The following is a 12,274-nucleotide window of genomic DNA, read 5'->3' as shown; positions in this document are numbered from 1 at the left end:
AGTGGCAATAGTAACAACATCTGTCATTAATATGACATTTGGAATTTGTGTCACGTCTTTCATAGTTGAGAAGATGTATTTTGTCTGACTTGGAGTACTTGTTGATATAATTCCAATTACAAAATAATGAAGTCCTGATTAAAATGTGTGAAAAGTAAATGTTTCATTTACGTTAGACCGTCTTCATACCATTCTGTTGCCCCCAAACCTTCCGAGTATTCTAAACAGGTGAAGGTAGAAGGAGGCTAGTTTATAACAGGGGATAGTAATGATGGCGTAGGTGTAAGTGGATTATCAGTCAAGGACTTTGCACGATCACTGAATTACTTTACATTTTCAGAAGATTATATTAGAATGTAGTGTCTACTTTTTTTAACAGCAGATCATGCTGTTCACTAGTAAGGACCAAACAGATACACTTGCATTTAATATTTATTGTCTTAAATTAGTATTTTATAACAGAGCTGCTGTATTATATAAATAAATACATGGGGGAATAATAATGTGGAAACTTTTCTGCTGAATAATATTGGTTTTTTTTCTGGAGATCTAAATTATTTGTAATTTTAAGATTTAAAATAGAGCACGATGAAGCCTGACCTAATGGTTCCTTTGTACACTATTGAAATATAGGATCATAATAAAGATCAGCTATTTTGGTTGGCACTCTTGATTATTCCTTCTCTTCTCCTTTTTAATTTTTTTTATAAAGGTCATACTAATGAATTATAGTACAGATTTTAAAAATAAGGAAGTATGAAGTACTACAAATACACTTAATATAATGTTGTGGAGCTTAATTAAATGAGCAGTCAGACTTCTCTTTCTTTATGGTGTTCTATTTCTCTTTAACAGTTAACTGGGAAACAGTGTGGAGAGCCAACACCACAGAGAAGTTTAAGGTCCACACTAACATGAACAGGAATGTTGGGCTGCTGCGAATCTTCCCAGGAATTAATGCTGCCACGGTAAGTATTCTGTTTTTAATTGTTGAAATGGTAGAAAGAGTATCCAAACACATGGCTGCTTGGCCTAACAGAGCTGCAATGATGCAATACCTGTTGTTATAGATGGAAAAATTGATCAGATCTTTTTGTAAAGGGAAATCATGCCTCGCGAATCTACTAGAATTCTTTGAGAAGCATGTGGAAAAGGGTGATCCAGTGGATATAGTGTACTTAGATTTTCAGAAAGCCTTTGACAAGGTCCCTCACCAAAGGCTCGTAAGCAAAGTAAAAGGGATAAAAGGGAAGGTCCTCTCGTGGATCAATAACTGGTTAAAAGATAGGAAACAAAGGGTAGGAATAAATGGTCAGTTTTCAGAATGGAGAGAGGTAAATAGTGGATATCCCCAGGGATCTGTACTGGAACCAGTGCTATACAACATAATCATAAATGATCTGGAAAAAGGGGTAAACAGTGAGGTGGCAAATTTTTCAGATGATACAAAACTACTCAAGATAGTTAAGTCAAAAGCAGACCATGAAGAGATACAAAGGGCTCTCTCAAAACTGGGTGAATGGGCAAGAAAATGGCAGATGAAATTCAGTGTTGATAAATGCAAAGTAATACACATTGGAAAATGTAATCCCAACTGTACATATAAAATGAGGAGGTGTAAATTAGCTGTTACCACTCAAGAAAAAGATCTTGAAGTCGTTGTGGATAGTTCTCTGAAAACATCCACTCAATGTGCAGCAGCAGTCAAAAAAGCTAACAATGTTGGAAATCATTAGGAAAAGTATAGATAATAAGACAGAACATGTCACATTGCTTCTATATAAACCCATGATACGCCCACATCTTGAATACTGTGTGCAGTATTCACCCCATCTCAAAAAAAAGATGAATTGGAAAAGGTACAGAAAAGGGCAACAAAATGATTAGGGGTATGGAACAGTTTCCATATGAGGAGAGATTAATAAGACTGCGACTTTTCAGCTTGGAAAACATGACTAAAAGGGGATATGGACGAGGTCTGTAAAGTCATGAGTGGTGTTGAGAAAGTAAATAAGAAAGTGTTGTTTACTCTTTTTTTTCCAGAGGATGTTGTGAAGGCCAAGACTATAACAGGGTTCAAAAAAAGATCTAGATACGTTCATGGAGCATAGGTCCATCAGTGTCTATTAGCCAGGATGGACAGGGATGGTGTGCTTAGCCTCTGTTTGCCATGGGTATGGGTAACAGGAGATGGATCACTGGATGATTACCTGTTCTGTTTATTCCCTCTGAAGCACCCGGGATTGGCCACTGTTGGAAGACAGGTTTCAGAGTGGTAGCTGTATCAGCAAAAACGACGAGGAGTACTTGTGGCACCTTAGAGACTAACAAATTTATTTTGGCATAAACTAACTAAAAACTAATTTCCCCATACTAATTTCCCCCTAGTGTTACTCATACCTTCATGTCAACTGTTTGAAATGGGCCATCCTGATTACCACTACAAACGTGATTTTTCCTCCTGTTGATAATAGCCCACTTTAATTGAATTGTCTTGTTAGAATTGGTACTATGTATATATATCTTCTGACTGTATTTTCCACTCCACGCATCTGATGAAGTGGGTTTTAGCCCACGAAAGCTTATGCCCAAATAAATGTGTTAGTCTCTAAAGTGCCACAAGTACTCCTCATTATTTTTGTCAGAAGACAGGATACTGGGGTGGATGGACCATTGGTCTGACTCAGTATGATCTTTCTTATGTTCTTAAGATGTTTAATTGTTTTGGTAAACAGTATTACCGTAAGCAATGTACCCTAATTGTGTTGGGAAACATTCCTAGTAGTAATATGGGGAAATGGAGTGAGGACATTGTGCCCTTTTGTACAATTCATGCTTCTTCCTGCAACTGGTTTAAGGATTCAGGGCTCTGATCCTTTTCTGTGATGTGCTAATGTGAAACCCCTGCACCCTTGTGAACACCTGGAGCCCTATTGATAACAATGGGACTCCACAGAGGCCAATTCTAGGAGGTTGCTTTGCAGAATTGAGGTATGGTATGGGCTAGATTCATGAGGGGAAGTTAGGTTCCTAACTGCTATTTTAGGTGCCTCCGTTCAACATTTAGGTGCCACTGACACTCACACCCCCCGTTCAGGTCCACTGAACACTGTAGGTGCCTAAAGTCCCTAGGCACCTAAGATTCCACCTTAAAGTTCCCTAGCTGCCTACGTGTCTGCTGATGGGCATGCATAAAGCTACCCAAGTCCTGATGCCACTGAGCAGCTTTGTGCCTAACTCACCCCTAGGCCCTGGCAGGATTCACAAACTAGGCATTTCCACAGCCCATCTCGCTTGTGGGGCCAAATCCAGTTGGCGTATAGAGAGGCCACCTAAAAGCACCTTACCAGATCAGGCATTGCACAAAATGTGTTGAAGCGGTGCCCCCTCCTGCCTTATATACTCAATAGTCCAGTGGTTAGAGCACTCATCCAGGATATGGAGCATAGGAGTTCAAATCCCTCCTCCTCTTGATTTTAGACCAGGGTCTTGAACCCAGGTCTTCCACATTTGAGGTGAGTGCCGCAACCCTGACTAGCCACTAGTCAGAGGGTATTTTGGGATAGGACTGTCTCTCCTTTCTGAAGCTCTTTCACTTTGCATGAAATGTGTACGGCTTGTCTATACAGAGAGTTAGAGCATGGCAAACAGAGGTGTAAATCTATGAGCGTTCTGGTGTGCCGTGTGCAAACGGGTCGTGTGTATCTTGCGGCTGCATACTAAAAATTCCATAGTGTATTTTGACCTACTGATCTGTCCACTAGGCAGAAGGGTGCCAAAAAGTTAGGGGTTGCAAAGTTCAGTATTGAAGTGCCAGTGTGTCTGTTTTTGATGTTCCACCAACCTGAGTTATCTTTCTCGTGGCCATTGTCAGCTTAAATTGCATCCAGTAGTTTAAGCAGAAATTCCTCAATTATACTAGTCTTTTTTTAGGTGAATCTGAACAGATGGAAATGTAGTCGGGTGGTAGATTTGTAATAAAACTCCAATTGTATAGTTAGCCTCATAGGCAACTGTAGTGTATTGCAAGTAGTTTATGTGATCAACAAAGAAATATCTAAGTTGTTTAAAATAATTTCACTAGATGACTCCTTACATTGATGAGATACAGTAGCTGCGTGGTTACCAATTGGCCCATAGAAAACTACTTCTCCTTCCCTCCCCTCCCCTCGACTCTTCAATTACATGAACCGTCTCTTGAATTTAAATTAATTCCTGCAGGCTTCATTATGATTTTGTTTTCTAATGTTTGGAAGGCATATGTACTAAACATGGTAGATTTTATCATTGTGGTTCAAATGTATCAAGTAAGAATTCTGTGAATGTGGTGTTTCATTTATGAATATTTCTGCATTTACAAGTAATACATTTACATTTATCAAATAGTGTTCAGTCATCATGCAAGTGCATAGCTTATGTAAGAGAGATAAGATGGGTGAGGGTAATAGCTTTTATTGGAACAACTTCTGTTGGTGAAAGAAACAAGCTTTTGAGTTCACACAGAGCTTGAAAGCTTGTCTCTTTCCCTAGCGGAAGTTGATCCAGTAAAATATATTACCCTCACCCACCTTGTCTCTCTAATATCCTGGCACCAACATGGCTACAATACTGCAAATAGCCTGTGTAAAGTATTTAAACAATAGCTTGCCATCCTTTTCTCCCTAAGGTCATTTTAATCAGCCCTTCCTGTAGAAAATTGCCATTATTTTAAAATCTATTCCTTTGAGATTTTCATAGGAATCTAAAGAAGTTGTTTCCCAACTCCCATAGCCTTCTTTTTGAAAATCCCAGCCTTATTTTTTAAAAATGATCACCACAAATGGCCAGTATAGATGAAGGACTTATCATTTGTAAGACTCTGATTCCTGCTTGAGACATAATGGCATTTTAACTAAACACTTCTTTATGCATCTCTTATTGAGGGAACTTGTTTCAAAGTACCATGTGATTATTAGTAATCATGGCATCACTTTTTGACAGTGCCCTTGCCTTGGAAAGCCATGTGTCAGAAGCGGTATGAAAATAGTTTTTCCAGTTGTGCAATTTGTACAGGCCGCACCCTTATTTATTAGTTGACAACCTCACAAGTGTAAAACATGCCCTCATGTAAATCATGAGGTTTCATTTTTGCAATTAATTCCTGCGTAGGGGTCCAAAGAGAGTTCGTTCTCTCTCTCTCTCTCTCTCTCACACACACACACACACACACACACACACACACACACACACACATCTCACATCTCACATCTCACATTAAGTGTTTACCCTGTAAATTTTTTATACTGACCCTGTTTTGTGGTAGATTGACTTTAAATTGACGCTGTTGGTTTTTAATATCCTCAATGGTGTAGGCCCTGGCTAATTCCAGGTTTAGTCTACACTGACACTGTGTAACCTTTCAGGGGTCCCATATTCTTATTTGTGCTCTGATGTCATGTAAAATTTGGAACTTGTTTCCCACTGAAGTCCATCTTGGTCCATCCTTTCGCATACTTAAACTCATTTTTTTCCCTCAAAGATGCCACTACTGCCGCAATATTTGTAAGCATCTACCAACTTGTCTTGAACCCTCCCTTCCAATTTGTTTTTCCATATATTTTGGTATTGGATTAGTCATATACAGATATAAAGCTCTGAACATGGTTAATATGTTTGTGCTACTGTATGGTACCTCGGTGGGGATACTCTCTATAAATACTGTCAATCATGATAGCAAGAAGTTTAATTCCTTTTTTTTTTTTCGCTCGTGAGTGCCATCCACTGCTTTTGTAAGATCTTTTGAAAAACATTTATGAGGGAGAAAGGAGTTGCTAATCGAATTATATAGCATTAAAGACATGGCATTGTAATACTTTAACACCTTATTTTAAATAGGTGAAGGCATTTCTTCAGCCTCCAATGGAGGGCATTGTACTTGAAACTTACGGAACTGGTAATGCACCAAATAATCGACAAGATTTGCTAGACGAACTGAAGAAGGCAACAGAACGAAAAGTAGTGATTCTGAATTGTACCCAGTGCTTACGAGGGAGTGTTGCTGCAGTCTATGCAACTGGACAGGTGAGAGAAATACAGCAATTTCTGATTGCAACATTATGTAAAAGAAATATTTCACTTACGTGATTGGCTGTATGTTTAATATGCTAGAAAACAAACATCTAGCTACAGGAAGATGTTGTCTATAAAACAGCCATATTCAGTTAGCTTTTAAGTGGTTCAAGCTGATCTGCAAACAAGATTAAAAAAAAAGCCCTTTATTTTAGACTGAATTTTGTAATTAGCTAGATCTGATCCCAATTTACTGACTGTTGGCTTCTACTGTGTGTGTGACACTCCAGCATCCATCTGCAAAATACTGCTGATGTCAGTCTCAAAAGAACTCCAGTGAGTGTGGTACTGGCTCACAGGGCAAACAAGTCAAGTAATACCTTTTCAGGTTTGCAGTTACTTTAATAGTTACAAAATAAGGGCATTCAGTAAGGTGGCAAACTTCTGAAATATTCTAAACATCATCACTTACTTGACCCTCAAGACTCCCATTAGGCTATCTGAATGTGCCAATGAATTCAGCAGTATAGTATGTATTGGGATGTCCCTCTCAATGGAGGCCAGTAGTCTGTGACTTCTGGAGATCTGAAAGCAGGTGTAGGCTACTTTAAAGCAAATTGATATGCAAATACTGACACTCTTGGTATTCAGGGTATTCATCACATTTTAATAGAGTTTTCCTAACCTTATTTGCAATTCACAACCTTTTGGGTTAGTCAAAATATTGGTAGGACTAATGAGCCTTACAGACGCCACCAGTGTTCATAACCTCTGTGAGAATTCTGAATTGTGGGAGGGAAGTTCATTTGTCTTGCTTAACTTTCCTCCTATTCCCTAGCCTACGCCTGCTTTCAGATCTCCATTGACCATTCAATGGCTAATCTTTTCAGAGTGTGCCTTGTGTTTATAAATATCACTTCGTTCAGTCCTACTGGAGAAAGATTGTTTCTTATACATAAAATATTTTGGTGCAGCTTTATTTATTTTTTGTTTCAACAACTTTCTTATAACCTAATATATAACTGAGGAAAACGGGAAACGTGAATTGTGACATTACCCAGGGTACAATTTGAACTGTTAAACAGCTGTGTCCCCTCAAGTCTCCAAACGGGATTTTACACCAGCCTTTTACACTGCTTCACTGTGGGAGCAACCATTCCTAGTCTGCTCTCTCACAGCCTCCAGCATGTAAATTACTCCCAGCTATACTACATGAGTGCTATAGCCAGGCACTCTTAATTACACTGTAGAGCAATACCAGCAAACTCCCAGTCCCAGACTGTCCCCAGAAATGTGCACCTTGGACTGCCCAGCCCTCTCCTGGACAACACAAGCTCATATAAAGCCCGTAATTTTATTAATAGAAAATGATATGCTTAAATCCTGTTATCTCAAATGAAGTGTCCCAACACTTCAATCCAAGCATGCCAGTTTAGATAAAACAATAAAACAAGTTTAACAACTACAGAAAGATAGATTTTACATGATTACAAGTAATGAGGCATTAAAGTCAGAATTGGTTACAAGGGAAAAAGAAATAAAATGCATCTAATACCTAACTTAACAAGATAAGTGAATCAAAGCAAAAGTCCTCTCTCACCACATGTGTCAGCAGTCTTACTGGCTGAACTACTTTCAGACAAGTATCAGAGGGGTAGCTGTGTTAGTCTGGATCTGTAAAAAGCAGCAAAAAGTCCTGTGGCACCTTATAGATTGACAGAAGTATTGGAGCATAAGCTTTTGTGGGTAAATACCCACTTCGTCTTAAAAAGTGGATATTCACCCATGAAAGCTCATGCTCCAATACTTCTGTTAGTCTATAAGGTGCCACAGGACTCTTTGCCGCTTTTTACTTTCAGACAGGATCTCTCCCTCAGTCCAAAGCTGTTTCTTTGTTGCTCAGGTGTAGTGGCTGCTGTGGGTAGAGAGAAATAAGGAAGGAATAACTTGGGGTGTCTATTCTCCATTCTTACACTTTTCCTCTTCTTTGAGAGTCATCTCCAACTGGAGTTCGGGAGACAGAAAGTCTGTAGGGATGGGAACCTCCAGCTGTTTCTTTGCAAAGATGTAAATATCTCGCTCACATCCTTTTTCCTGCCAAAGAATGGCCACTTAACTAGGTGATAGTTCATTTGATTTCATTGACATCTGGCTAACGTGTCAGTTTGCCTTTTGTCTCCGAGGAACTGGTTTGTGGCTCCTTTTTCAAACTCAGAACATGTCTCAGTAATGTCATTACAGTAGAATGTTATAACTTTACATATGATGTTGCCACAAATATTTTACCAAGACAATAATGATTAGTAAATTATGAGTTTTCAAATAATGCCTCACAAGGCATACTTTGTACAAAATTTATCATAGTCTTGTAAAAGGGGTGAACATAGGGGAACAGACTGTCACAAATGTCAAAAGAGCAGGCGTCACAAGATTTGAACTTGAGACCTTCTGAAACATAAGGTCAGATCTTTTACTGAGTAGGCTATAAAGTTTTGGGCTTACATAAAGGGGGAATTTAGAGGTATTACTTTGACCATCATGGAGCTCCCATACATGTTGGTTAATGCAAAATATACGGAGAATGAAAAAAGCAATAAACAAACAACTGAATGTAAAAATTGAAACAATGTAAAGTTTGTTCACTAAATAATCCCAAGATACCTGAAACTGCAAAATTTCATGAGAACAAAATCTAATTTACTATATGACATTCTGCTTCAACAAAAATGTAACAATTTTTTCCCTATATTTTGCCTGAAAAATTCTCCATAAGTAAAGCACCTCTGAAAATGACTTCTTGTGTTTGATCCAAAGTGCTGCTTTCCTAATTTAATCTTATTAAACCTTTACAGGGTTATTTAGTCACTTGTTAATTCCTGGGCCCCAGCTTTTCAACGTGGTGCATGTATTATGTGCTTCACCAACTTCCACTGATGGAGGCTAAACCCTATTTATATTGGTATCTGTACAGGAGAACATTGCCAATGTGGACAGAGCCATGGTGTCTTCTGGCTGAATTCTACAGAATTTATTTAATGGTGGTTTTTCACTGCCCTTCCCTTTTCAAGAGTAACAGCTCTGTGGAGGAAACATGTTGGCTGAGTTCTGGAAATTTACTTTAATATTAGTTTGTTTAAAAAACATTGTATTAAATTTTTTATATTTTAAAAAAAGTAAATAACATTTTGTGTAGCTGGTAATAACATGTTACCTTTACTACATGTGGCTTTATCCTGTCATCTGTACATATTTTAGCTAGTCAGGTGATTTAGTGATTAAATAATCATGGTTCATCTCAAACTCTTTTAATTACGGTAACTGAATATCTGCGCTCTGATCCACCTCCCCAGCACAGATTATAATTGAGGGATCTATGTGGTGATAGGAAGTGGGGGAAATCACTTCCCTTCTTATCAAGGCCCCTGAAAAAGCCTTAGCTGTTCTTTGGCTGAAAACACTGTGTAACTTTACAGCACAGAAGGAAGTTTTAAATGGTACATGAAGATCTTAAGGAAACCTCCTTTGTCTTCACTCCATGGTCGGTATGCTCTGGAAATGTACATACTGAAGATAAGTCAATTTGGTTCTGTTTTTGCATTGGTTCAGTCATTAGTTAATTGCACTATTTGGTTTTTGCCAGAACTGTAATTATGCAGTCTAGTCTCATATCCTAAATCATACACAGGTAATGCAGCTTAGAATGGTCTGACAACACCCATATTGGAGCACACTGCAGTACTGGAATTCATCCAGGGTAATACCCCATAATAAATTGGTCAATATGTTTGTGGGAAAACAACATATTTGGCAATTTAAAAAAAACACTGATTTTAAAAGCTAGTAACTGCAGCTTTATAATAAGGGCTAACCTAACAACTCTTTATGTAGTTAATACACACCCATAACCTTTTCCTTTTAGGATAAAAAAATGGTCATTCTGGGTCTCTCGTAATCCCATATGCATCAATATTGTATAGCAGTGTTTCTGAATACTATGCTACTTAAGTCAAAGTTTCTTTTCATTCACAAAGTCCTGTGGCATCTTATAGACAGACGTATTGGATATATGCATCCGACGAAGTGGGTATTCACCCACGAAAGCTCATGCTCCAATACGTCTGTTAGTCTATAATGTGCCACAGGACTCTTTGCTGCTTTTACAGATCCAGACTAACACGGCTACCTCTCTGATACTTTTCATTCACAGACTCTCACTGCTGTAGGAGTAATTCCAGGAGGTGATATGACACCAGAAGCAGCCCTAGCTAAACTCTCATACACACTGAGCAAAAGCCATCTTAGCTGGGAGGAGAAGAAAGAGGTAAATATTTCACTGTTAGTTTAGTAGACTTTTAATAGTGGTTGGTTTTCAAAATCTATTTTTTTTAATATTTACTACACTGACTTCTGTCAAGTAAAATTATTTGACCTTTTCTGTTAATTTATGAGCATTCGCTTCCACTATCTAATGTGAATACCTCACACCCTCTTACTTTATGCAAAATAATGTTGTTATAGAACTATGAAAATAGGTAGATTTGAGGGGGGAAGAAAATCCTTAGACCTCTGCATAGAGGTAAGTTGAAAACCAGCACCGATATTTAAAACTTCTGCTTTTAAATTCAGCAGTGGATCTGTCCTGCAGCTTCAGCCAGGGGCGGCTCCAGGCCCCAGCACGCCAAGCGTGTGCTTGGGGCGGCAAGCCGCGGGGGGCACTCTGCCGGCGCCGCGAGGGCGGCAGGCAGGCTGCCCTCAGCAGCTTGCCTGCAGAGGGTCCGCTGGTCCCGCAGGGCTTCGGCGGACCGTCCGCAGGCAAGCCGCGGAAGGCAGCCTGCCTTCCGTGCTTGGGGCGGCAAAATTCCTAGAGCCGCCCCTGGCTTCAGCACAGACTCCAAATAAATAATGTGCAAACTGAAACAGAACTGAGGTGAAATCTTGGCTCCATTGAAGTCAATGAAAATTTTGTCACTGATTTAAGTGGAGCCTGGATTTCACCCAGGGTTTATATTTAAGTCTTCATGTAGTAACTGGTGCATCTTATTATTCTTGTCACTTTATTTGAAGTCTGTGAGTCTTGAGTGTCAATGTTAGATGTAATTTTGTTAAGATGAAAAGATTTGAAATGAGTATGTGCTTTAAACACAGACCATTTCTCTGCGTCCCTGACTTTCAAGTGTTTATTAATTTGCTATATATTTATAATTACTTGTTAATGACAGATTTGTTTTGGTTAATTAATGTCTTAGGTGTTGGGAAATAGATAGAGTTAATACAACACATACAAATATATAGCCCTCTGTTAAACATTCTCTTTTCGGTGGTGGAATGCTAGCACACGTATACACTAAAACTTGTTTTTATATGCAGTAAAGTCATAGTCCTGATGGAGTAAAGTTGTTATCCTGATTTTTGGATGATTATCAACATGAGTCATTCACTAGATTTAACCTATCAAACTAATGATTTCCCCCTCCATTGGATGTGCTAGGTAAAAAAACAAACAACCTGATCAGTAGTGAAAAAAAATCTATTTCCAAGTCAACACCTTCAAATAATGGCTGTAAAAAAAGCAAATCCTATAGAATATTTATCTATGGAGATGGAGGGTGGTGGCTTTTCCTTTCTTTCCAGCTTTAAATTTAAATAGTCTAATAAACTTTGTAAGAGATTTACTAGCTGTCTGAATATGAAATTTTAATATTTTTATAACTATCAACCTTGTCTTTTTCTTACCTCTATCTAATTTAGTAATTTCTTATATTTTAAACATTTTCTGTGTGTGTAACTTAACAAAATCTGTGTCCTGGAAAGGAGGAGGTCTCTTTGCTGTGGGAGGAGCAACTGTGCACAACATACTTTATGCAGGAACACATTCAACAAAGGGTGTAGTAGAGAACATGGCTTATAGGTATAGCACTGCCCAAGAAGCAGTGGTAGTCCATATGTGACCCCACAGCAATGAATGTATAATTTCTACTTTGCCTTTTTTAAAAACGTAATTTTTTAATGAAAGCTCTTCAATAGTGTATTTTAGCAGGTGGACCAATCTGAATTATGTCAGCCTGTCAGATCTGGAAATTTCCATGCACCCAATCAGTACATAACTTCCACTAATATACATGTAATGGGACTCTTCCAGCAGACAGTTACAATATTGTAAGTGTTTAGGAGTGTTTTTTTTTTAATAAAGGGCATGCCTAGACACAGGTATATCTGGGGCACTCTT

At 38.5% G+C, this 12,274-nt stretch overlaps 1 protein-coding gene across 2 annotated transcripts in view; it reads left to right on the top strand.

The window, feature by feature from the left end:
* Nucleotides 1–12,274, top strand: part of ASPG (asparaginase) — a 74,597-nt gene that overhangs the window by 33,254 nt on the left and 29,069 nt on the right. For both annotated transcript variants that reach the window (XM_045017052.1, XM_045017051.1), the window contains exons 7-9: nucleotides 856–968; nucleotides 5,875–6,060; nucleotides 10,256–10,369. In XM_045017052.1, the coding sequence (XP_044872987.1) occupies nucleotides 856–968; nucleotides 5,875–6,060; nucleotides 10,256–10,369 (413 nt within the window). The remainder of the gene's footprint in view (nucleotides 1–855; nucleotides 969–5,874; nucleotides 6,061–10,255; nucleotides 10,370–12,274) is intronic.

This window comes from Mauremys mutica, chromosome 4, assembly GCF_020497125.1.
Source record: "Mauremys mutica isolate MM-2020 ecotype Southern chromosome 4, ASM2049712v1, whole genome shotgun sequence".
NCBI lineage: Eukaryota > Metazoa > Chordata > Testudines > Geoemydidae > Mauremys > Mauremys mutica.
The sequence above is the reverse complement of the archived record's forward strand: the minus strand, read 5'-3'. Positions and strand labels throughout refer to the sequence as shown.